The 26,268-nt window shown below is 55.8% G+C and overlaps 1 protein-coding gene across 2 annotated transcripts; it reads right to left on the bottom strand.

The window, feature by feature from the left end:
* SYNGR1 (synaptogyrin 1) lies at window positions 1–25,534 on the bottom strand. 2 transcript variants are annotated; one of them, XM_082636248.1, is made up of 4 exons: window positions 25,381–25,534; window positions 5,967–6,207; window positions 4,436–4,581; window positions 1–347 (listed from the first exon to the last, which is right to left on the bottom strand). In XM_082636248.1, exons 1-4 carry the CDS (start codon window positions 25,477–25,479, stop codon window positions 126–128), a joined length of 708 nt encoding a protein of 235 aa, XP_082492374.1. In that variant the 5' UTR covers window positions 25,480–25,534; the 3' UTR covers window positions 1–125. The 2 variants fall into 2 exon arrangements, with proteins under 2 accessions (XP_082492374.1, XP_082492373.1); XM_082636247.1 differs by lacking the exon at window positions 1–347 and adding an exon at window positions 2,900–3,203.
* Window positions 25,535–26,268: the final 734 nt, after the last annotated feature.

The raw sequence follows: 26,268 nt of genomic DNA, 5'->3' as shown, positions 1-26,268 counted from the left end.
GTGGAGCCACCTGGAGGGACCGGGCAGGGCAGCCTGGGAGGAGAAGGGGGCCGGGTGTGAAGGGAGGGAGCAGGGGGCAGCTGGGGCAGGTCACAGGCAGGTGGGGGGCAGGCGGTCACTGTGGCTCAGTAGCCCTGCGACTGGTAGCCCTGGGGCTCGGGCTCAAAGGCGCTGGCTGGCTGCTGGTAGGTGCCGCCCATGCCGGCAGGGTCTGGCCCGGTGCTGGGCTCCACGTAGGGGGCGTAAGGCATGCTGGAGTCCTGGCTGGGGTCCATGTAGTCCTGGGAGAAGAGGGCCGAGTCTGCGCCAATCTGGTACCTCTGGAAGGCCAGCACAGCCTGGCCCGCCTGGGGACGGGGGTCGGCGGGGACAAGGACAGGCGGGAGGGGATGGTTAGGGGAGAGACAGACAAGAGCACTGGGTTAGTAGAGGTTAGTCCACAGGACACGGGCAATAGAGGGTTAAATATCCTCAAAACACAGAAGATGAAACCAAGCTTGACTGGGGAGGAAGGAAGGCTGTCCTCGCAGCCAGCCCAGAACCACACTCTCTAGCCACAGAGAACTTCGGAAATCACCTGCCCTATGTCCCCTAATCCCAGAGGTCACTCTGGGTCAACAGAAATTCTAGAGTCTTCATTTTAGAGTGTTAAAATGCCCCCAAGGCCCACAGCACCCTTCTCAAAATGTGTTCTTAGGGAGTTAGATGGAATGGAGAAAAAAGTTTTTGTTGGGACAGAGAAATGTCGGCATCTCCTAAAAGCTATTCTGTCTCTCTTGCAGTTAGGCACAGCCATATGACTAAGTTCTAGCCAATGGGTCACCCCCAAGTTCTTTGTCCCACCCTTTGACCTGATGCCTGGAATGCAGGTGTGATAGCGGGCGCTCTAGTTGTCATAATGGGCCATGAGGTCCATGAGCCAAATTGTAGGGATGGACGAAGCCTGGGTCACTAAAGACTTCTGGAGCCACTATGCCAGCCCTGGACTGTCTTCCCAGACTTAGACTTTGTTTAAACCACTGTCATTTGTGATTTCTGTCATTTGTCACTGAACCTAATTCTAACTGAAATGCTTCACCAAACAAGTTTGGGAAACTGAGTTAAATAGAAGAATATAGGACTTGTCAGAGCTTTGACTAATGACTAATGTATGCTGGGATCCCCAAGGGGAAAACTATGGCAAGCAACATTTGCCAACCTTATCCAACCACTGAAGCCCTTTTTTCATAGGACCCAGTTGGGAAAGACTTGTCTACCGCATAAATGCATAGGTGGGAAATTCTTTTCCAGTAAAAGCAGCTACATTGTTATGAAGGACAAGGACACTGATCACACTAAGCTAGGGAATAAATTAAATCTGTCATTAAACGACAATGTTTATAAGTTTACATTGAAAGCCTTCTCCAGAGACCTTCCCAATCCAGGTAATCTGCCTGTGATGGGAAAATGCTAATGTTCTACATACCCTTGTTTTGGGGCTGGGAAGACTGAGGCCTAGAAAAGGGTGGCCTCATGGCAGTCAGTGCCAGAACCCAGACCTGAACACAGGGGTCCTGCCCCTTCCCAGGCCACAGCCCTCCCCATCTCCTTCCTTTTGATCAGCCTGCTGACAAGGCACAAAGTCAACCAGGAACCCAAGAGGGTCAATGGGTGAGAGGCAAGGGCCAGGGGCCTGGGAAAGGCAGACCAGGCCTCAAGGAGGTGGGCTGAGGAAGTTAGGAGTGGCCCTCCTATATTTTCCACTATGTTGGTACGAGGTCCTGGCTGCGGGGACGCTCAGATGCCGGAGCCTGGAGTAGCAGGGAGGTGGAAAGTCCCCCCTGGGGTACCGGCAACGTTGTCAGCACCCTTGAGCCATCAGTGAGCCCACAAGAGCACACGGGGAATGAATGAATGAATGAATGAGTCCCTGAGAGGAACTTCTGCAGACCTGGTCCCCCCACAGCTCCCTGGCTCCACTGGTGTCTGCACTGAGGCAGAGGCCTGGAGCAGATGACCTCTGCAGACCCTTCCAGGGAGGGGCCTCTAGCTACAGGCACCTAGAGCTATATCTGTGGTCACTCCTCCATCCCCACTGAGTCAAGGCCTCCCTTAGCCAGCCAGTTCAAAGAGCCACAGACAGGAGCCATGGAGGGGTGTGGGCCCCTGCTGGACTGGGGTGGAGAGGTGAGGCTGGGCGTTCTGTTCAGAACCCAGGGACCTGGTGGTCCACTTGGCCCTGCTTCTTCAGAGCAGGCGCACTCTCTGTGGCATTTCCACCGTGCAGTGCTTTGCCCTGGGGGCCAGTTTGTACTCCAGGGCAGCAGAGGGAACCTGTGTAGAAATGGGGGCCAAGGTCCTTTGGAAGAACAGCGATTCACCACACGGGAATCACTCCCAAAGTAGAGATTATGAAGGTGTCCTTGACTCCTTGGAGAGAATGAATGAATGAATGAATGAATGAATGAATAAACAAAAGAACCTACATTTATTGAGCATCTCTGTGCCAAGCCCTGTGTCAAGCTTTGTTTCATCTGTGCAACAGCCCTGAGAGGTTGGTCCATTATCACTCCTCAGTCCAGGGAAGTAGACTGAGGCTCAGAGAGGTGCACAGGTCTGCCCAAGGTCACAAAGCACACGAAAGCAGAGCCAGACCATGAGTCCTCTGATGTCCTGGGCCAGACCCCCCTTGGCAGCCAGCCTCCATGGGGACTGGAAAATCGGCCTTCATGTTGCAGCCATGGGATGGGCTCTCAGCCCACAGCTCGGCACCCTGACAGCCCATGTGTGGAGCCACCTCCAGCCCTTCTACAACCTGTGCAGTACATTTGGGGGAGGTTTCGGTTTGCCTGTCTGCGCCTCCCCAGGCTGTGGGCTCCTGGGGCCAGGGACCACATCTGATTCATCACTAGGCACAGAACAGTTGCTCAATAAATGTTTACTGAATGAACAGACACATGAAGAATAAACAAAGGAGGCAATGAGTGAATGGTGAGTCTTAACTGGCCCCTCTAGCCAGCTTTCCACTGCCCTACACGCCCTGGCATCTTGGCCAGTCCAGGAAGTGGGCTGCCCCCCAACCTTGCCACTGGGCATGATTAGGGCTCCCTGCCTCTGGAAGCCGGGAGGGCCTACGGCTGTGCTGAAGTGGGAAACAGCGTGCTGTATTCCTCCTGGAAGGTAAGGTCCTTGAATCTCCGCACGGCCAAGGCTGCGGTCAGGCTCTGCCAGGAGAGAGCAGGGGTGAGGCCAGCGGGGAAGAACAGGGAGAGGCAGAGGTACCAGCAGGGAGGCTGACTTCAGTGGGCTGGTGGGCACCTGTCAGTCAGGCTTTCAGACCCACCCCTGGAAGTCCTGGTGTCCAGTCACTCACTCCTCCTCTGCAAGCCCCGCCCCCAAGAGAAAAGGGATAGCCAGGAGCCCTCAAAAAAGGAAGAAGTCTAGGACAGGCCCAGGAGGGCAGGGGGGACAGGGAAGGATGGCTGCAGCAAGGCTTCACAGGAGGGGTCAGGACAGCTGGAAGGTCTGGAGGGAAGGGGGCACTGTCAGAGGGGAGGTGAGAACCCTTGGGATGTGGGAACGGAGCCTGTATAACCCCAGATATCTGCAGGAGGGAGACTAGAGAATAAAAAATAAATCGAGAGGACCTGGAACCAGTGGGAAAGAAGGACCAGCCTTGCTGTCATGCTGATGGGTGCTCAAGACCACTCGGTCTAGAGCCTGCAAAGGGGTGACCTCTGGCCAGTGGGGCCCAGAGACATGCTTTTTTGGACCCACACAATATGTTTTCTTAAACTTGAACAAATTGCTAACACATAAAGATGAGATTTCTCATAGAAATTCAGACTTCTGGGCTCCCTGGGAAAACAGGAAGACCTGGCCTCTGTGGGTCCCCATTACTGCTCAGAACAGGGGCCGGACAGAGGGTACCCTTTTAGGATGGTGTCCACATGTCACCCGGTCCACTCACGCCTTCTCACATCCTGCCTGCCCCGTGGCCATCTGCGTTTGTGACACACCCCACAGCAAATCCAATCTCCCCACTTTACAGATGGGAAGACAGAGGCCCAGAAAATTAGAGGCAGCCCCACGATTTGACCCAGGTCTCCTGACTCTCAGCTTGGGCTCCTTCCCCGCCTTGAACCTCAAGGCCTTATCTTCCCATCTAGGCCTCAGCTTTGTCATCTGTAAAAGGGGACAGTAAATACCTACCACCCAACTATTGGAGTGGTTGGGAGGGGAGTCCATTACCACAGGAATGGTGCTCCGCACCACAGCCAGGGTCTGTCACCACCGCCTGACTGTCTTTGCTGGACAGTCTCCTTCCTCAGGGAGCAGCTCCGCCATGAGCATTGAGGAGGGAAGCAGAACAGAGTCCATGGCTATGCTCAAAAGCCGCCAGCCCAGGAGCCTGGCTGGGGCTGGCGAGTGTGGGCTGGGTGGGCGGTGTACTCACCCACGTGAAGATGGAGAAGAAGGAGAAGGCGATGGCAGCCCGGGCCGCGTCTGTCCCTTCATTCAGCGGGTTGTCCTCGGACTTGGAGACCTGCCACTGGTTGGCCAGGTAGCAGAAGCCCACGAACCAGAGGAAGGCCCAGAAGGCTGGGGTGTGCACGGGGCCAGGCGGAACGCCCACATGGGGAGAGAGGGCGAATAGGGAGGAAATCGGAAACCAAGGAACAGGGGCGGTTCAAGATCACGTCTCCCACGCTCCCCCAGCCCCAAAGGGAGAGGAGGTGGGGGTCAGAGCGGGGAGAGCACAGGGAAGGCGCAGGCGAAAACAGAGAGGCCGGTCAGAAGCAGAGCGGGAGAGAGACCACAGAAAGGAACCAGCCAGGCCGGGAGCAGACCCAGGGAGGGCCGGGCAGTGAGAGGGAGGGAGAGACAGAGGGAAGGAGAGACAAAGAAAAGTCAGTCAGCCTCGGCCGGCGTTTCTCTAACCTCAGCCAACACAGATTTCCTGGCTGAATCCCTGACTGACCCACAGTCCACCCTGAGGCCTGCAGCTCTCTGGGAGGAGCGTCCACCCAACCCCGCACCTGACTGCAGCCTCCCAGAGAACTGGCCAGGGGAGGATGAGGGGACGCTGGGGCCAGCAGCCTCACAAAGCCCCGAGGTTAGTGAGGGGCCCTCTGAGAGCCGCGGTCTGAGGAGTTTAGTGGTGTGAGCCTTGTGGCAACAAGATCTCTGGGTGCCCACAGTCTATCCATAGAAGTCCAGAGCTGCTCAGGATAAAAAGCATGTGTGCGGGGGGCGGTGCCTAGAGCCCAGCCCCTCCCAGAGACACTGCTGGGGAACCCTGGGGCTCCATGGAACAAATTTGAGAACCACTCATGTCATTCTAGTTCCTTCAAGTCTAAGGGACCCGGTGCCTCACTGCCTGCAAGCCAGGTACATCCTGAGAGTCCTGGGGCCAGGACGTGGGGGGAGATCCCAGCCAGACACCTGAGACCACAACCCTAGTCCAGTGACACCAAACCCAAGCACCCTCCAATCAGTCTCTCAGAACTCATGGGGACAGAGGCCAGGGTACTTCTGCCAAAGGCCATTTCTGAAGGGCAAGGGTGGCAGGTCACGGCAGCTCCCCAGCTCCAGGTCCTGACCCACCCGGGGTACCTACTGTGTGCTAGGGCCTTCAGCCATCGCCTTGCTTACTTCTCACGGGGCTCCACCAGGGAAGGGGCCAGAAGAGGCCACTGAAAGAAGAGGTGACTCCTCTTCGTTGTGCTCCCCTCCCCGCATGAGATGTGGGCTGTTCTGGGGTTTCAGGCCCAGCCCTGGTCCCACCCTTCCCTGCTGCCAGCCCTGTGACCCCAAGTCTGTCCCTTCACCCACCTGCACCTCAGTTTCCCCATCTGGAAAATAGGGAGGAGGGTGGCAGCTGCCTCCCAGGTGTGCGTGAGGATGAGCAGGACCACGGCCGGGACAGCCCCCTGTGGACTCTGTTGTGCTGGGGTTGGGGGGTGCCCACTGGGATGGGGGCTCACCCGAGACACCGATGTCGGACAGGACGGCCTTCTTACGGTCCTTGACACTGCTGATCTGCGGGAAGTACACGTCCAGGGCCAGGTAGAGCAGGCAGGTGAGGAAGGCAAGCACGCCCACGGTCACGCCGTAGCCGCAGGCATTGGGGTTGCGGTTGTAGATGCAAAACAACTCCTCGCTCTCCGAGGGGCTGTTGAGGTAGCCCTCATTCACGATGGAGGCGAACACCACGATGGAGAACACCTGCGGTGGCGGGGGAGGGGCAGGGGCAGGCGTGAGACCCCTCCCAGTACCAGCCCCAGGGGAGGGGAGGGCTGCCAACCCCCTCGGCCTGCTGCCGGCCTCTCTGTGAGCCCTCTTCACCCCAAACAGCCACAGGGCCGGTGTTAAGCAGGCATTTCAGAGGGCAGGCCCAGAGAGGGAGGGGAACTTGCTTGGGGTCACACAGCACAGGCAGGGTCAATCGCCTTCTTCTTCAGCTGCAGGCACTGAGGACCCTCCGACCACAGATGTGGCCCCACTCCCCTTCCAGCCAGGTGCTGAGAGGTCTTCCTGGGCCCTGATACCACGGTTCCTCTAGGACTGGACCTGGCCTCCCAGAAGAAGAGGTCTCAGCCCTCTGGGTGGTGAACTGCCAAGCCAGCAAGCCCCCAGCTGATTCCTCCAGATGTGGGCACGTGCCCAGCCCCATTTTGTGCTCCCCTCTGCTCTGCAGAGCCATGGGCTGTTCTGGGGTCTCAGGCCCTGTCCTTGGTCCCACCCTTCCCTGTTGCCCAGGCCCTGACAAGTGGAAAGAATGATAAATGAAAAAAATACAACAGTCATAACCCTGTCAATTACAGAGCAACAGGTCAATTACTTGCAGGACCCCAAGTGTAACATGTGTTACCTCCTTAAGTGTGCCCAACAACTTCCAAGACAGGTCTATTTCAGCTGGGCTGGCAGCCAGCAGAGGTGGTCCTCTAAGACCCCACCTCCTGGTATTCACACGTTTGTGCAATCTCCTTCCCCTAGACTGTGGGCTGAGCACACGTTTGTGCAATCTCCTTCCCCTAGACTGTGGGCTGAGCCTAGCGATTTGCTTCTAAACAAACAGAATATGGCAAAAAGTGATGGGATGTCACCGGTGCGAGGAGGTTACAAAGACCTGGCCTCCATCGTGCTCAACCTCTCTTGACCCCTCTCACTTGCTTGCTCTGATGGAAGCAGCTGCCAGGTTTTGAGCTGCTTTATGGAGAAACACACGCAGCATGGAACTGAGAGAGGCCTCCAGTCAACAGCCAGCAGGGAACTGAGCCCCGCGGCCCACAGGGAACGAGTCCTGCCAGCACCATGTAAGTGAGCTTGACAATGGATCCTCCCTCAGCCTTCAGATGAGACCGCAACCCTGGCTGACACCATGATGTGAGAGGTAGTGGCACCTCGCTAAGCAGATTCCTGGCCACAGAAACTGTGAGATAACAAATGTTTGTTGTTTTAAGCCACTACATTTTGGGGTGTCTTGTTACATAGCAGCAGCTAACGAATACAATCAGCATCATCGGCGTTTTGCAGATGAGGCAGGAAAGGTATAGGTATTGGTTAATGTGCCCAGAGTCACACAGCTGGTACGTGGCAGAGCTGGCTTCAAACCCAGGGACCTGACTCTGAAGTTCATGCTTTTTCCTCCTACCTCCCGCCTCCCCGGAAACTATGATTATGAGGAGGCCCAGACCCAACTGACAAACACACAAACAGGAAAAGAGAACCTCAGATGTGGCCTACAGTGAACTTGAGGTGCAGGCTGCAGAGGGTTTATTGTCCATTTTCCACTTCACTTTGCTTTCCAATTTTTCTACAATAAGGAACTAGAATTTCAATATGACCCAGATGCACTTTCGTCCTTAGCTAACACCTAGGATGGGAAGTGACTCCAGCGCAGGTGTGAGAAAAAATATAAGAAGCATCATTTTTTAAATTGTATCTTTTTAAGATGTCTACACTTTACATGGGTTTTATCATGTACTGGATATATTAGTGTAGCAGTAATATATATAAAACAAATCCACATTTTTTATTGAAGTATAGTTGATGTACAAAATTATTAAGTTACAAGTATACAATATAGTGATTCACAATCTTTAAAGGTTATATTCCATTTACAGTTATTATAAAATATTGGCTATAGTCCCTTGTACAATAAATCCTTGTAGCTTATTTTATACGTAATAGTTTGTACCTCTTAATCCCCTACCGCTATACTGCCCCTCCCCACTAGTAACCACTAGTTTGTTCTCTATATCTATGAGTCTGCTTCTTTTTTGTTATATTCACTAGTTTGCTGTGTTTTTTAGATTCCACATGTAAGTGATATACAGTACTTGTCTCTCTCTGTCTGACTTATTTCACTTAGCATAATACCCTCCAAGTCCACCCTTGTTGCTGCAATAGCAAAATTTCATTCTTTTTTATGGCTGAGTAGTATTCCATTGTATATATATACAATATTTACCACATCTTCTTTATCCATTCATCTGTTGATGGACACTTAGGTTGCTTCCATTTCTTGGCAACTGTAAATAATGCATGAACGTTGGGGGGCATGTATCTTTTCAAGTCGGTGTTTTTGTTCTTTTTAGATATATGTCCAGGAGTGGAATTGCTGGGTCATATGGTAGTTCTATTTTTAGTTTTTTGAGAAACCTCCATACTGTTTTCCACAGTGGCTGCACCAATTTACATTCCCTCCAACAGTGTATGAGGGTTCCCTTTCCTCCACATCCTCGTCAACATTTGTTATTTGTGTTCTTTTTTTTTTTTTTTTGCGGTACACAGGCCTCTCGCTGCTGTGGCCTCTCCCGTTGCAGAGCACAGGCTCCGGACGCGCAGGCTCAGCAGCCATGGCTCATGGGCCCAGCCACTCCGCGGCATGTGGGATCTTCCCGGACCAGGGAACGAACCCATGTCCCCTGCATCGGCAGGTGGACTCTCAACCACTGCGCCACCAGGGAAGCCCTGTGTTCTTTTTTAAAAATATTTATTTATTTTTTTTATTTTGGCTGCACTGGGTCTTCATTGCAGCATGTGGGATCTTTAGTTGCAGCATTTGGACTCTTAGTTGCAGCATGCATGCAGGATCTAGTTCCCTGACCAGGGATAAAACCCGGGCCCCCTGCATTGGAAGTGTAAAGTTTTACCCACTGGACCACCAGGGAAGTCTTTATGTTCTTTGTGATGATAACCATTCTGACAGGTGTGATATGATATCTCATTTTTGTTTTGATTTGCATTTCCCTGACAATTAGCGATGGTGAGCATTTTTTACGTGCTTGCTGGCCATCTGCATTTCCTCTCTGGAAAAATGTCTATTCAGGTCTTCTGTCCATTTTTTAATCAGGTTGTTTTTTTGATGTTGAGTTGTAAGAGCTGTTTATATATGTTGGATATTAACCTCTTATCAGTCATATCATTTGCAAATATTTTCTCCCATTCAGTAGGGTTGTGTTTTTGTTTTGTTCATGTTTCCTTTGCTGTGCAAAAGGTTTTAAATTTAATTAGGTCCCATTTGTTTATTTTTGCCTGTATTTCCTTTGCTTTAGGAGATAAATCCAAAAAAACACTGCTATGATTTATGTCAAAGAGTGTTCTGCCTATGTTTTCCTCTAGGAGTTTTATGGTTTCCAGTCTTACATTTAGGTCTTTAATCCATTTTGAGTTTATTTTTGTGTATGGTGTTAGGGAGTGTTCTAATTTCATTCTTTTACATGTAGCTGTCCAGTTTTCCCAGCACTACTTATTGAAGAGACTGTCTTTTCTCCACTGTATATTCTTGCCTCCTGTGTCATAGATTAACTGACCATAGGTGCGTGGGTTTCAAATTTACATTTAATGGGAGGACTGATTCAAAAATTTTTCCTGAAGGACGGCATGAACTAAGGTTTGGAGACCACTGGTTCATGACACTTGTGCTAACAAGGATTCTGACCCAAATGTCCATCAATGGATGAATGGAGAAGTAAGCTATGGCACATCCATACAATGGAATATTATTCAGCCATAAAAAGGGGCAGAGTTCTGATATATGCTGCAACTAGATGAACCTTAAAACAGGTGAAGAAAGAAGTGAAAGAAGCCCAGACACGAAAGGTCAGTATTATGATTTCTTTTATGTATCATACCCAGAATGGGCAAAACAGAGACAGAAAGCAGACTAGAGGTTACCAGGGGCTGGGGGAAGGAAGAATGTGGAGTGATTACTTAATGGGTACGGGGGGTATTTATGGGGTGATGAAAAAGTTTCAAAACTAGACAGGTGGTAGTTGCACAACATTGTGAATCCATTAAATGCCACTGAACTGTATACTTTAAAATGGTTTATTGTGGGTAATATGAATTTTTCTGCAATTCAAAAAAAAAAAAAAAGAAAGGATGGGGGGTCTGTGTCCTGGTTCAGCCATGGGCACTGAAATGGGCAGTGGTGGCCTGTGAGCCACACATTTGCCAATCCTGATTTGGGAATGTACATGTCACCTCAACCTGCAGACCAGTGCAGGCCTCCTGGCACACAGCTCTGCCCGGTCACAAGCTCTGCATCTTCACAATCTCCACATGGAGCAGCAAGGGCAATTCGTACTGCCCCCAATTGACAGAGAAGGAAAACTGAGGCTCAGAAAGAGAAGGTGATACTGTGGTCAGGGTACAGGCTGAACTTGAACCTAGGTCTCTTGAATCTCAGCCCTACGCTCTCTTCCACCTGACCAAGCTGACCCTCAGCCTCGGGAGGTGGGCCCTGAAGCAGGCATGACCCTTTATTTCCAGAGACCCAGGGGAGCAGTAGGAAAGCATCAGTGTGACGGGAACAGGCCGTGGGACTGGAATGGCAAGTCTGGTGTTCAGGGGCACAGGAAGGGACAGGCACGAAGTCCAGATTTCAGAGCAATTGTCAAAGGGACCCCTGGGCTACTGACAGCCCAGACAAGCAACGCAGACACCACTGGGAGACAAAGGCGGGCTCTGACAGCCAGCCGCCTGGGCCGTGCATTACACAACTCCAGGGACCGCCACTCACACAGTCCCTTGGGCTTGTGCACCAAGACAAGTCCAAGGCTCCTATCAGAAAACTGCCAGGTTGGGAATCTGAGGCCCAGTCCCAATATCATCAGACATCACCAATCCAGCAAAATGGAAAAGCCTCTTGATTAGACAGAGACTTCATACACTGAGGAGTCACACAGACCTGCTGGATTCAAATCCCAGCCCTGCTCCTCATGCTGTGTGGCCTCAGGCAAACAACTTAACCTCTCTGAGCCTCAGATTGGTCCTCTGTAAAAATTAACCTTCCTTCCAGGGCTGATGGGAGAATTACACACAAGTACACAGAGCACAGCAGTCAGGACTTCGTTCAGGGTTAACTCCCTTCTCCAGAGACCCTGGGAGAGAAGACATGCTCCCTGGGGGCTGGAACAAGGGTGGACCCCTTCCCTAAAGCAGGCTGAGTGGAGGGGTGGGGGCAGCAGGTGGGCGGAAGTCTGGGCTTTGGGGACAGCAGAGGAGGAACCATTAAGACGGGCCCTCTTGGGGGACAGGTGCAGGGAGTCCTCAGAGAGGCCAGGAGGAAAGTGCTGGTGAGGACATGTTCCCAAGAGGGGAAGGAGCAAGATCAAAACGGCCTCCGAGGGACCTGGCGGGGCCACGGAACTGGCAGAGCTAGCGTGCCAGCTCCCTGCAGCCAGTCCTTCAGGCCCCAAACTCCCCGCCCTCCTCTCCGCCCACGGCTCCCTCCTGCAGACTTGGGCCTTGGTCAGGCATTCATCACAGGTCACAGGCTTCTCAGTGCCTTGCACTGTGCTGGGAGGGGGCGGCAAGGGGGACCGTGTCCGTGGAGCCCCTGCTGTCAGGGAGCTGATCGTCTGGAGGGACAGGAGTGAGGGGGTGACAGGAGTGAGGGGGCGAGAGCCTGGGTCAGATTACCTGGGCTTGCTGAATCCGAGCCTGGCCGCTCGTCTAGCGGGGTGACCTTGGGCTTAACCTCTCTGAGTCTCAGTCCCCAACAATAGCACCTAAACCACTGACATTTTGTGAGGAATAAATGAGGTCCTACGTGTAAGGAAGAGCGTGTGATGCAGAGTAAGCACCCAAAAATGCCAGACTGACACTAAACAAGTGGAATAGATAATTGAGGCAATGACCCACGGTGGCAAGTGCTGGGAAGAGGTGGCAGTGGTCAGGGAAGGGAGCCCTGAGCAGTGATCTCTGAGCTGGGTCAAGAAGGAGCCAGCCCTGCACAGATCAGGGGAAGCGTGTTTCAGGCACAGGAACAGAAGGGGCAAAGGCTGAAGGTGAGGGAAGGAGCTCGGCTGGAGCAGGGACCAGGGAGCTGGGGCTGGAGGAGGCAATGGGACAGGAAGCGGCAGGGAGGGCAGGGCCTGGTGGGCCACAGGAACATTGGATTAAATGCAGTGAGAAGCCACAGGAGCAACGAGATCTGGGTCTATGGATCATGGTCCCCACCCTGCAGAAGGAAGGTCACCTAAGTGCCCCCGGCCCCCAATCCCCGGCCCTGGGCCTTCTGGACACAATCCAAGCTTCTAGGGCTGGTGGTCAAGGTCCTCTAAGTACCCGCTCTGCCCACCTCTCCCGGGGCCTCCCTTCCCTCCACTTCCCACCAGCCACCTACTTGCCCACCTCACACCCCCGGCCCTTTCCACTGTTTTCTTTCCGTAATATTCTTTCTACCACGTGGTAGGTGCTGGGCTATAAGTAACTTTTCTGATTATGTTGGGTGGCGGTGGGGTGAGCTGCCCCTCTGCTGGGCATGCACTACCCAGGGAGCTGACCGCTCTGCAGCCACAGGGACCCCTGCCTCCAGGGCCTGGGAGGCCACATCTCGGAGGCCAGAGAACTGGGGCTTGCTATCAGTTGTTCATTCATTTGAAAGTATTTCTAAGCACCTAGTATGTGCCAAGCCCCGTGCGAGAGGCTGAGGGGGCAAGGTCCCTGTTCTCATCAGGGAGAAAAACAGCTGAGAAACATGTATAAAAGTCCGGACAAGTGTCCCGAAGAAGCATCAAGCAGGGCAGGAGGAGACAGACTGGGTGAATGGGGGTCACTGATGTAGTGACCTTTGAGCGGATGCCCATATGCAGAAAGGCAGAGCCATGCAGATATTGGGGAGAGACATTCCAGGGAGAAGTAACCACAAGTGCAAAGGCCCTGGGGCGCGAATAAGCTTGGTGCCTTGAGGAGGGGCACAGGGTGTGGCTGGAGCACAGTGAGCAAGGGGAGGTCTCCAAGGTAGGCAGGGGCTGGCCCCCAGGGCCTGCAGGGGAAGGCTGAATTCAGGAGTCACTTCAGGGTTAAGAGCAGGTGAGTGATGGATCCGACTTAGGTTTAAGAAGACTCACCCTGGTCATGGTGGAGAAAAGACTGTGGGGCGAGGGTGAAAGCAGGGAGACCAGAGGGGCTAATCAGCGCCCAGGCGAGGGACAAGGGGGCGGGGCTGGCATGGGCAGCGGGATGGGGTGAATTAGTCGGGGCTGAATGTCCTTTGGAGGTAAAGCCACCAGAATCTGCAGACACTGGCCTGCTGCGGGGAGCAGGGCAAGAGCAAGAGCAGGTCGGGGAGGGGCTGGGCTGGATGAGAATTGGGAACAGAGGTGTCGTGCCAGGTTTCCTGAAGGCTGCAGGGCCAGGGCAGGGAGCCACCCCTGGACCAGGCTGAGAGTCTACAGATGGAGAAACTGAGCCTAGGGGAGGGGAAGCAGCATTGCCAAGGACACACAACAAGGCCCTTGCAGTCTCACCACACACCCTGCAGGACCCTCTGGGCCCCAGGTTAACTCCTCCATTTAGCTGCAGTCTCCCCACCCCGAGTGGGAGGGAGCCTCCCAAAAGCAGGCCCAGGCCCCATGTTTCTGTTCCACAGTCCAAGGCAGGAGGAACGGGGACTCCCTCAAGACCCACGATGTGACTGAAACACATGCTCTTCACTCCACAAGGTCCATGGCCTTATTCTCATTTTACCCACGTCCAGGGAACTGCCCAGGTCCCACGGCTGTTTAAGGGTGGATGGAGTATTGACAAAAATCCAAGGCCGGTGCCCTGTATCGGGCGGCCTCTGGGGTGACATGCCAAGGCCAGATCGGCAGGGATGGCAGGGAGCACGCAGAGCAGCCACCAGAGAACCGGAAATTAAACCACAATGAAATTCTATGCTGGCCCCAGTGGCAGAGGCATGGGAGGGAGAAGCTCACCCCAACGAGCAGATCTGCTGCAGGGGCCGGAGATAGGTCTGCAGAGGCAGAACCAGCAGCCAGGAAACAGGAGAGGATGGAGGGTGAGGGCCTCGGGAGGTCCTCAGGGGGGCCACTGGTCACAGGCAGGCACAGGAAAAACCACCTCCCTCCCTTGCACTAGAGAAAAATGTTAAAAAAAAAAGCATCAAGGTAAACCAGGGCAAGACTCTGTTTTTTTCACCATCTTTATAATCCAATCCTGAGTCTTAAAAAAACAGATTCCAGATGGCACTTAGAGCAGAGCTATCTCCAACTCAGAAAAACAAATCGAAGGAATCTCAGCATCTCAGGCTCCTGGATTCAGAGACACACAGAAACAGAGACCCCAGAACTGCTAGACCCTGCCCTGGCCTCACATCTCTCCCTCTCCCACCCCATGACTCAACCATCCTAGAGGGCCAGCATTAGCAAAGCCACAGGCTGTTTGATAATTTCACCCTAGCTGTTCCCACCTCCCAGAACACCCTTCCCCACCTTCTTCATCTTTCAAATAGGAACGAACTCCTTCCCACCCTTCAAAACCCTGTTGGGAGGTGGTGACTTGCAGCTGCTTCCTGGGACACCCTCCTTCCCAGTCACTCTCGCCCACCCTAACCCTGCACATACTCCTGCTTGGGATTCATCTACCGGTCTGTCCCCCCTGGCCCACCCTCACCTCCGACCCTGAGTCAGCCCACAGCCTCTGCAGGGGCCCTGCATCCACTGGGAGGGCTTGACAAAAATCATCTCATTTAATCCTCAACAAAACCTTAAAGGAAAAAAGTAAACCTAAAAACACCCCACAGATTAGGAGATACACACTACTATGTACAAAATAGATAAACAAGGTCCTCCTGTAGAGAACAGGGAACTATATTCAGTATCTTGTAATAACCTATAACGGAAAAGAATCTGAAAAAATATATATATACACCTATATGTATAACTGAATCACTTTGCTGTACGCCAGAAACATTGTAAAAATCAACTACACTTCAACAGATAAACAAAAACAACAACAAAACGCCCACCCCCACAAAGCAGGCTTACTTAGCCCACTCCAGCAGAGGGCAGCTGAGGCTCCATGAGGCCTGGACTCTGGCCAGCCCACGGCCGGATGACCCGAAGCAGGTAAGCATGGTGCCGGGCCTCCTGCCTAGGCCTGCCCCCGGTCCAGCCCCATTCCAGAATGTGAGCCAAACCTCGACCTTCAGCTGCCTCCCCGTGAAGAAATGACTTCCAGATCCCAGACTCTAGGACCAGCACGAGACCCAGGAGAGACAGCTGCTGTGCCGAGCCTGTCACCTCCCCACAGTGCAGGAGGGGCCCGGCCCACTTTTCTCCACATCCGCCCAGAGAGCTGGCAGGCTGTACCTGGGCCAGTGCTGGGCATCAGGCTAACTCGGGCTCCAGGGACAGCTGGGCCCAGCCAGCATCAGGGGCAGGTGGGAACAGAGGTCCCTGCTGTTCTCAGGGAATTTCCCAGAGGCCTGGCTTTAAACATCTTTAGGCACCTGCTGAGTCTTCCCCCAGACAAGCTGTCAAGAGATGAGGTCAGGAGTCCACAACCCTCCGGTCCTGCCAGCTCCGGATGGCACCTTCTATCTACCTCACCCTGTACAGGGACATCTGTTCCCCAGACGGGTGGCTGGGAGGAGTCCCTGGTCCCTGCCTCACGCTGCAGGCAGCCAGAGGACCCGCTCACTGGCTCTCCACTTCGCGGCATCGGCTACTGTCCACTTCCAGGCCACAGTGTTGCTTGCCTGACTCAGGACAGCCTCCTCTCCCACCTCCTCCAACCCATCTCCAGACGGGCGCCAGGGGGCACTCACCACTCTCCCAACTCTCACCAGTCCCTCCTGGGGCTGTGGATAAAGTCCAGCCCCGAAGAAGAAGACAACGACGGGCTGCTGGTCTCACCTCTGGGCTCTCCCCGCCCCCTCATCCATCTGCACACTGGCCCCCACTCAGCTGCTCAGACCCCAGAGTGGGCGCATCCTTGAACCCCATCCAACCTGGCACTTGGGTCTATTTCTTCATCCTTCCCCAAACAACTCTCAATTTCCTCCATGCAGCGCCCCGCCCCCGCCCCTGTGCCAGTCCAGGCCACCATCACCTCTTGCTAAGCGATGACAGCAGCTTCCCAGCCTCTGTGTGCCACTCCTGCGCCCCTGTACCATCCACTTCACTGGGGCTGAAAAGATCTCTCTAAACTGAAGTCAGATCGTGTCACCGCCCCCCCCCACCGCTGCATCCCACTCACCAACACCCGCACGGTGAAATCCCCCTCCCCACCCCAACCCCCAGGGTTCTTGCCTTCCTCTCAGCCTCCTCTCCTGCCACTCCCTCCTAAGCTCATTCCTGCCTCAGGGCCTTGGCACTGGCTGTTCCCTCTACCTGGGATGCCTAGAGTTCCCCAGATCTTCCAGGCTGGCTCCTGCTGGTTCCTTCTCAACATCCAAATCTCAATGCAAGCCACCTCCTCAGAGAAGCTCTCCAGACCTGACTCCCAATATTCTCCAATACCCCCATTTATTTTCTTGATAACCTCATTACATATTTTTTTCTTAGTTTTTGGTTCAGTTGTTGGGTGTATGTCTGCACTCCAGACCCAGAGGGAGGGTCAGGAAAGGCTTCAAGGTGAGTGAACAGCAAGCCTGATAGATGGGCAGAGGCATAGGCAGCACGAGAGTTGGGAGAAAGACTATTCTCTCCTCAGCATCCTTGGCTTGCACACCTCTGACCACAGGGAGCTCACTCCATAACAAAGGGCTGAGCCCGCCTTCCTGCCGGCATCCCCATGAAGTCCTCAACCTGCCTCCTGGGCCCCACAGAAAGAGCGGACAAAGAAACCGGCAGCCGAGCGTTTGAGGGATGAGTCAGGCTGCAAGGGCCCCCCTTCACGGGAATGGGCCCTGCCTCCCCCCGGCTCACGTGAGGGAAAGGGCCGAAGCCGACGCAGGGGCGCGTGACGGGCACTGGGGGGGCACTGGGCTTCCTCAAGAGCCTCGTGCAGAGCCGCAGGGCGGGGGCGGGGCAGGCGGGCTCCCTTCTCTCCTCCCAGGCCCGGCCCGGCCACCACCTCTGCAGCCTTGGAAGCAGAGACCTGCTGAGGATTAGGCAGTAATCTTCCCGCAAGCTGTCTCCGCGTGCTCTCCGCAGTGGGGGTGGGGAGTGGGCTTGCTGGGCAGGGGCCCTGGCCCCGCGGCACTGAGACTCGCTCGACCTGGTGATCTGAAGGCTCCCCTGTCTTCTCCCTCCTGTGGCTGCACAAACACCAGGAGAGCAGGGAGCCCCCTTAGAAATGGGGAAACTGAGACCCAGCCCTGAAGACTGGAGACTTGAATGGGGACGGTGGGTGGACGCAGGAGGACAGAGCACTGCAATTCCCAGCCTCATTCACCCACGTGTGAGCCATGACAAGACGCCAGATGCCGTCTCGCACTGGGGATACGACAGTGACCTGACAGACACGGTCCCTGCCTCCCAGAGCTTACAGCCCATGGGGCGTGGGGGGGGGGCAGCAGCCTCTCATCACCGCCCTGCCGCGCCTCTCGGCCTTGGCTTTGACCTTGGCCTTCACCCGTGCTGCTCCTTCTGCTTGGAATGTCCCCCCTCTCCGTCTGGCTGGCCCCATCCCTCCCACCTGTCCCGAGCCCGGGTGAGCCTGAGTGAGCGTTCCCTCACTCTAGGGCTTATGCTCACCTCCATATTTTAAGTGGTTTCTCAGCCACATTTCCTGCCACTAGACTGTGAGTCTCGCAAAGACCAGGCACATTAAAGAGAAGGCGGCAGTCCCACGGCTGTTGGAACCAACGGAACCAACGGGAGGACGTACGAACCCCTCACTGCACCAGATGCGGCCGTGAGAGCCATTAATAACAATTGGCCACAGGATTTGGCAACGTGAAGGTCACGGATGATCCTGACGAGATGGAGAGGTGAGGGCGAGAGCCTGAGCAGGGCGCAAGTGAGAGAAAACTGGGGGAGAAACACCAGAGACGGTGACCACAGACAAATCTTCTGCAGGACCAGAGGCATGGGCAAGGGGGTGGGAAGAGCTCACATTTGTAAGCCGATGGGAAAGAGCCAGAGTGGAGGATGGAGGCAAGGGCGGAGGGAGGGAGGGAAGGAGGGAAGGAGGGAATCTGAGTCCTCCAGCAGGTGAGAGGGTGCACCTGGTGGACCCTGCGAGGCTGGCCTGGCCACCAGAACAGGAGAGAGCCTGGGGGAGGGGCGGGTGCGAGGAGGCCAAGGGCGGATGCAAGCAGGGCTTTGCCAGGTGAGCGCAGCGATGCAGGGGGGCCAGAGCTGGGAGCAGGTGGGTGAGACCACCAGGGAGCCCAAGCTGGCGAGGGGGGCGGGGAGGATGGGGTGAGGGCCAGTGCACAGAGGGAGTCCCAGGCCAGGGACCGTGTGCGAGGCAGAGCACTGGAACGACAGGATGGGTGGGGAGAGGCGGACGCCTGAGTTCTCGCCAGGAACAAGGGCCAGGCCCAGGGCACACCCAGTGGGAGTGGCTGAGGCAGGGAGGACAAGACTGTGGGAGGCTGAGAGGCCAGGGTGTGAGAAGGATCACGGAAGCGGGAGCTACAGTCAGCAGGACGGAAGGCAGGGTGGTGCTGAGGGACAGGGCAAGTGACCTGGGGCTGGCTTGCAATGAGGGGAGTGGCTGGTCCAGTGCTGCAATGAGATTCAAAGCTGGGGGAGAATGGTCTGGAAGCAGCCTCAGGAGCCGGGAGGACTGTGTCCCATCTCCAGGCCCGGTGGAGGGAGGGCATGAGGCAAAGAACAACCCCCAATGAGAAGGCTGCTGGGTAGGCCGGGTCTGGGGGCAGTGGGAAGGCCAGGTTACAGTGCAACTTACAAAAGGTGTCAGGGATGCTCAGAGGGGGGCCCAAGATTTGGGGAAGACCATGTCCTCTTGACCCCTGGACCCTGAGTCATTTGAGGAGCCGGGATGGTTGGGGTTCCCAGGTAATGGCTTTCTGAACAGTCTGGGCCTGACAGCCTGGGACTCTCCCAGCCACCCCTTCCCCGCGGTCCCCCTCCCCCCACACCATCTTCCCAGGCAGAGGTGGGGTGAGCACAACTCCCTCCAGGAAGGGAGGGCTACCCTGCCGGCGCCAGCTGGCACTGTTCTGCTCCTGCAGTATGGATCTGGGGCCCAGACTCCCCCTGCAGGCCCCCGCAAAGAATCAGGGGTGTGGGAGGCTGGTCCTTGACATCACTTCTTTAAATACTGACCAGTCCCCCAGTTCCCAACCTACAATCTACTAGGAGCAAGAGTAGCATTTGTTGAGGGTGGAAAGGCTGGGAACCACCAGCCCAACCTGTCTTCTCCCATCTGATAGATGGGGAAACTGGGGCCCAGAGAGCACTGGCGTCTTGCTCACGTCACACCGCCCGTCAGGGGTGGAGTGGGCGCAGAACAGGGACTCAGGCCTCGGGCCCCCGGCACTTCCTGACGCTCCGCCCTGCCTCGTTCTTCCGGTGTAGGTGCCAAATGTGGCGCCGTGCCAGCTCTGCCATCTGCCCTCTCCCTTTCCTCCCTCCTCCCCCTGGCTCTTCCTCCTCTCTGCCCTCCCTCCCCAAGCCTTTGTTCTTTCTCCCCAGGCTCAAGCCTGCCTAACAGCTCTGCACAAGTGGCCGTGCGGGGACTCCCCATGTGGCTGGGGACTCCCCAAAGCAGGAAGCAAGGGCCATGCCCTGGAAGTCAGCCATGGGCTGCAATCCCAGGAGCTCCAGTTAACCTCTCTGGGCCTCAGCATCTCACCTAAAAAAGTGGGGGTAACGAAACCCATTGGACAGGGATGTCACGTGCCTAGAGGAAGGAATTGGATGGCAGGCCCATGATACATCCATTTTCACAAACCGAGTCCACCCTGAACCCAGGCACTCCAAGCCCACGTTACAGGTGAGGATTTTCCAAGGTCCCTCTCTGGCGGCCCTGGTCTCGATGCCAAACCCAAGACTCCTCAAGCTCCCACACTGCCCCAGGACACGAAGAAATGCCCAAGACACAATCAAAAACCTATCATCCACGTCTCCTTGTCCTGACTGTCTCCCAGGCCTGAGAGAGATGGACCAGCCAAAGGTCAGTCACAGGCAGGCGAAGAGGTCAAGAAGATTCTGAGACTGTCAGCGATACACGCCAAAGGAGCACAGGACATGCCTGCGTGGACCCAGCTCCCTGAGTAAGTGGCAGGGCCTTGCCCGGTGCTGGGAGAGGACGGGCTAGACCATACCACACATTTCCTGCTGGGCCTCCTGCCCCCAGAGCCCTCCCCAAGCCATACCTCCACATGGCGCCGCAGGGAACTTCCGAAACACACCTCTTCTCTGCTTAAAACCCCTCTCTGAGGTTGTCCATGGCCCTCTGTTGCAGCCCAGCTTGTGAAACTGGCATCCAAGTCCGACCCTGGGTTGCCCCCCCTGCCTGCCCCCCACACCCGGGGTCCCCAGGAGCTCAGCAACGTTTCTAAAACCCACTCAGACCTTGTGCCCCCAGGTGTTTATTTATACATGTTGTTCCTCCCACCTGGAATGCACCTCCCCCTCACCTTCTTTATTAGGACCAACACAGGGGTCACCTCCCCCTGGAAGCCCTCCACGCCCCCTGGCAGAGGTACCTACTCCCCACTGGATTTCCTTCTTGTTGCGTTCCAAGCCTTCTGGATGGTGCCCGTCGACTCAGTTCTGTCCTCGCTGGACTGAGAGCATCTCCGGTGGGACACACAGGCTGGCACCGAGCAGGGACTTGGTATTTGTGGAATGAATGAATGAATGCCAGAGCTGGCCAGAGGCTCTGTCTCCACCCTGGACCCATTTCACCCCAGCCCCTGCAGGCTCTAGAATTTCTATGTGGGACAGCTAGATTGTGGCAATCTGGTTGGGAACGGAGACAAGGGGTCTCATTTTGAAGCTGCTGGGTTTGCAAAGCAAACTCAGCATTTTTTTTTTTTTTTTTTTTTTTGGCTGAGCCTCGCAGCATCCGGAATTCCCAAACCAGGGGTTGAATCCGCGCTCCCTGCAGTGGAAGCGCGGAGTCTTAACCATTGGACCGCCAGGGAAGTCCCGCAAGCTCAGCTCTTATACTCAGTGTTTGCTTGGAGTGATTGAGGGGGTCTGATAAAAATGAGGGTGTAAAACCGCTCACTCAAGCCACTCCTTGGTGCCACTGCGACTCAGACAGGGAAGCCACAGGAAGTACACTGAATGTGGACCCAATGGACTGGATTGAAACTGCGGCTCTGACAGTCCAGGGCCCAGCAGTTCTGTCTCTAGTCAGTAGAGAAGTCACCTCCAGCCTGCCCCTTACTTCTGTCATGCGAGGGATGACACCCACCCTCCTTACAACATCCTGAGTGTTACAGCCAAAGCCCTTAAGAGATCAACCCGGAAAACGGCAAAATTTCAAACATTTTATTGTTTTATTTTTGCCAAAACAGAGAATTTAAAAAAAAGAAAGAAAGAAAGAAAAAGAAAACCTCTCATCTACCAGCGCCAATATTCTTTTCCCATAGGTCATTTCAAAGCTCTAAAAGGATGTAAATTCCAAATAGAAGGTGGTCCTTTACATGAAATCAGCTAGCTCCCTGCTGAAACTCCACTTCCCCCCACCTGGCTCCAGGTAAAGAAAGGGGTCACTGACAGGCTGCAGGATCGGGGCAGGATTGGGCACCTCTGACCCAGCCCAGCCTCCGCTTTCTGATGGGGAGACAGAGGCAGAGGGGGTGGCCACAGCTGGTGCCAGATCTCCTGGTCCCCGGCCAGCACAGCCCACCTCCCCGCCAACCCAGGTCAGGGGAGGCAGCTCTGAGCTCACGCTGGACACTGTCCCAACTTAGCCATCACCTCCTCGCCCAGGGCAGGAAGGGTCCAAGTTGGGATCTGCCAGAGGGCTCACCAGCGCCCTCCCCACCTTAACCCTCAGGGTCCATTCCTCAATTCCGAAGTGAGTAATCACCCCCCACCGTGTGTGTGTGTGTGTGTGTGTGTGTGTGTGTGTGTGTGTGTGTGTGTGTGTGTGTGTGTGTGTGTGTGTGTGTGTGTGTGTGTGTGTGTGTGTGTGTGTGTTGGGTGGGGGGAGGTGGTGTAGGGCACACAGGGGCAGAGAGGAGCTGAGAAAGCCTCAGTCAAAAGATAAGGGGTCCTGCAGGCCTGGGGGCTCAGGTTCCAGGGTAGGTCCAGGTTTGGTAACTCCCTGAAGCTTACATGTTTGGGGACCCACTTCAAATAAACAAATAACAGAAAAAAGATCTTTCTCTTACAAATTTTACAAAATCGCAAGCCCAAGTGCTCACGTTGTTAGGGCCCTACAGGGTGGCAGAAGGGGTCTTGGGGAGCACAGGAGTCCTGGATAGAGTGACCAACAGTCTTGTCTGTCTGGAACAGGGGGGCTCCCAGGACACAGGGCTTTCAGTGCTGAAGCCAGGAAAGTTCTGGCAAACCAGGGCAAGCTGGTGCTGAATGCTCAGGCTCCATTAGCTCGAAGGTGAAGCTTAACGCCAGCCAGACCCTGCCTGCCAGACCCTGCGGTGAGCAAGCAGAGGGAGCTCCAGGGAGGAGGGCAGGTGGCCATGTGCGTCCACTACGTGCCCCCACGTGTTAAAATGTCTCAGCACATCACGTGTTTTTGAAAAAGACTGGTAGGAGATAGCAGCCCTCCCTAAGTGGTGAGATCAGATATGCTTCTTTTTCCAATTTTTTTTTTTTTTGGTGAAATACACACAACATAAAATTTACCATCTTAACCATCTTTAAGCGTACAGTTCAGTGGTACTCAGTACATATGTATTGTTGTATAACCATCACAAGTGATTTATGTTTTCCAACAATCGTCAGGTATTACTTCTATGATCAGAAAAAAACCTATATATTTTTTAAAAGTTCAATCAGCCTGTATCAGACACCTCTGCTCATGCAAAGGTAGTGAGCAGGGCTGGGAGACTGTTGGGGGCCTCCGGGAGGATTTGGACATTGGATGGGGGTTGACCCAGATGACCCTTATCCTTTCCAACCTGAAATCCCAGGACTTCAAACTCTTCCTGATCCAGGGGAAGCACTGTGCTTTGGAGACAGGAAGATCTGGGTTCAAATTTTCCATCTGCTACTTACATGCTCAGTAACCTTGGGCCTCTCTGAGCCTCAGTTCCCTCAAGTGTGATACAGACTGTGGGGGGAACTAGCCAGGTAATGGTGAGAACAGCCCTGCATACAGTGGGTGCTCAGTGACCTTTTCTCCCTTCTGCTTGGAAAGTCCTCCCGGCACCTTGATATGCACACATGTAAACCCTCCTCATCCTTCCAGGTCCAATTTGACATCGCCTTCTCCAGGAAGCTTCTCTGATTGCTCTCCTGGTTTTGCTGGTCTCTGCCTGGGGGTGCCTGGCTCACTCCCCAGGGGGAATGTAGGCTCCCTGAGCACTAAGGGCTGCGTCTGAGTCACGCCGCCTTCCCTCGGAGCCTGGCCAACTCAATAAAGCTTTGCTAAATGAAGCCCTCACCAGCAGAAGTGACCCAAGCAGACAAAACGCCCACACCCACTCACAAAGCCAGTGACTTCACACTCCGGGCCGGCGGAGGGGAGCAGTGCACAGAGCCGGCCCACCTCATCAGGCAGGTGTCCCCCAGAGCTCTACCTTTGCCAAGGACCTGCCAGGGTCTCTGGGAGACAACACACGGATGAATGAACTCAGCACCACAAACCCTCCTGGATGTACCCTGGGTGCCAGGCCATGTGCCAGCACCGGGGACCCAAAGACTAAAGAATAGGGCTTCCCTGCCCTCAAAGAGCTCCCCATCTGGTGGGCACTTGAAAAGAAGGGGTTTAAACATGGCCACCCTTCCTGTGGCACCAGAGGGAAGTTTTAACATTTTTAGACAAAGGAAAGGTAGCTCCCTTTCCCTCTGGGAGGCCAGAGATAAACACCCCAGATGTCCCACCCATCACACCCTTATATGGCCCTGAAAATCCAAGAAGTGAGGGAGCCTAAGCACCCCACAGCTGGCTTTAGGCTTAGCCCCCTGGGGTGGCTGACAGGGCCCCTGCCCAGCGTCCCCAATCCAGGCCTTTCTGATCTAGGCCCACAGGAAGGGGCCCCAGGCCTGCAGAGGCAAGACCCTCTAGTGAGGGGGTCTGGGCAATGGCCAGCAACCCTAGGGAGCCCCAGACACCCCTCCCCAGACAGCAGCAGGCCTTCTTTCCCTGGGGTGCTGCCCAGGTCATGTGAACCCCTCCCCGTGTGCTGACTCTGTCCCATCCTCCTCTCCCCGACCCCAGGTTTGAACAGGGACCCCCACTCAGCTCTCTGCACTGAGGGATCCTGCCCTCGCCAGGCTGGAGATCCAGAACGGGCTTCTCTGCTCTTCCCTGTGGGCAGGGGACCTCTCTCCCGCCCTCAAGGCCCACGGCCCTCCTCAGGCATGCAGGTGTCTGCACGAATTCAGAAAATATCCGAGCCCAAGGAGGTCTCAAGGAGGCTCCTCCCACCTCGCTACAAATCGGGAAACTGAGGCAAGCGAGAGGAGGTGACGCTGCCCACCTCGGAATTTAACTCCTCACTTTCCATGAACATTTCTCGGGTGGCTTCCAGCCCAAGGTCACGCTGCCGAAAGGCGGTTCCCGGGGAGAGAGCCCAGGTATCCGGCTCCCGGCGCGTCGCTCCACAGGAGCCCAGCTAAGCCACAAAAACCCGGTTTCCTACCCTCTCCTTCTTGAACGTCCATGGCAAGAGCGCGTGCACCCCACGAAACGATTCACGCCCCGATCCACCCCCGAATAAAGGCCACCTGAAACCAGGGTTCCGTCCCCACGGTCGCCGGTCCGCCCAGGCGGCCGCGCTCAACCCGAAGCGCGAGGCGCCAGGTCGCGGCCTGGAGGTCACCGCGATGGGGGGCGGGTGGGGGGAGAGTAAGAAGTGGGGACACCGGGAAGCCAGGGGTCGGGGAGCAGGCGCCCCCGCGAGGGTCGGGACCCCCGCCCGGAGCCCGGGAAGGAGGGAGGGGCGGGCGCCAGTACGCCGGCCGGACGGCTCCCCACCCGCGGCCGCACCCGGACAGCAGGCCCGGTGGGGTTGGGGTCCATCCGGGCGCGCAGCCCTCGCCCGCGCCCCCACCCCGCCCCACCCCCTGCTTGGCCGGGCCACCCAGACGTCCTTACCCAGGACACGACGCGCAGGATGGTGTGCGGCTGCCGGACCAGGGTGTAGGGGTCGAAGGCGCCCCCGGCTTTGCCCGCTCCGTACGCACCCCCTTCCATCGTGGCTGCACCCGTGCGGTGCACCCCGCTCGGCGCGCTCCGCCAGCCCGTGCGCGTGCGCGGCGCCCCCGCCCCCTCCCCTGCTCGCGCGACCGGCGAGGTCGAGGGCTCCCGCGAGGGGGCGCCGTAAGCCGAGGGCGCCGGGCGGGCGGGCGCGGGCGGGCGCGGGCGGGCGCGGGCGGGCGCGCCACGCGCGCCCTCGATCGCGGGGACGCGGGTGCTGCGGAGCCGGCGGGGGGCGCGCTCGTCGCCGGCTTGTTGACCTCTTTGCTGAGTAGGGGGGGACGAGGAGTGGGGGTGCAGTAAATGCAGAACTTGTCCCCGCCCCCGGGTGGCGGGTCTGCCGGGCCGCCCTACCCGCTCCGAGCCTACGGCCCTGGATGACACCACCTTCGTGACTTTTTTGCTGGTTTCCTGTCGCTCTGTCTGCCCCCAATATAGTGAGCGGACAGGGGCCGCCTTTGTACTCCTCATGGGGTGCTTGGGACACAGTAGGTGCCGCAGGACTTCTCGAATGAATGAACCACGAATGAATTCGATTCACGAATGAATAACCCTTCTCTCAGAGCCTTCTGAAGCACAGCCCCACCTCCCCGGAGGACCTTTCCACCCTGTTTTTACGCTGATGTCACGTGAGTCCCCGAGTCTGCGCACCCCCCACCCCCAGCCTGGAGGGGTCCGAGGTACCTGGCTCAGAGGCAGAGACCGAGGAAGGGCAATTAATTCTTTATGAGACACCCTCACCCCCACCCCACCAGCACGCTACCCTTTTCCTTAATCCACTAATTA

This window comes from Mesoplodon mirus, assembly GCF_964341445.2.
Source record: "Mesoplodon mirus genome assembly, chromosome: 11".
Taxonomy (NCBI): domain Eukaryota; kingdom Metazoa; phylum Chordata; class Mammalia; order Artiodactyla; family Ziphiidae; genus Mesoplodon; species Mesoplodon mirus.
Note: the sequence above shows the minus strand (reverse complement) of the source record. Positions and strands in the feature narration are given on the sequence as shown.

Bases quoted from the DNA above. Each gene is read 5' to 3' on its own strand.
- SYNGR1 (XM_082636248.1), bottom strand. From the start codon at position 25,479: ATGGAAGGGGGTGCGTACGGAGCGGGCAAAGCCGGGGGCGCCTTCGAC. The intron at 4,582-5,966 runs GTGAGCCCCCAT...TGCACACCCCAG, and splicing joins GTCCGACATCGGTGTCTCGG to CCTTCTGGGCCTTCCTCTGG. The intron at 348-4,435 runs GTGAGTACACCG...CCCCGTCCCCAG, and splicing joins TCTTCTCCATCTTCACGTGG to GCGGGCCAGGCTGTGCTGGC.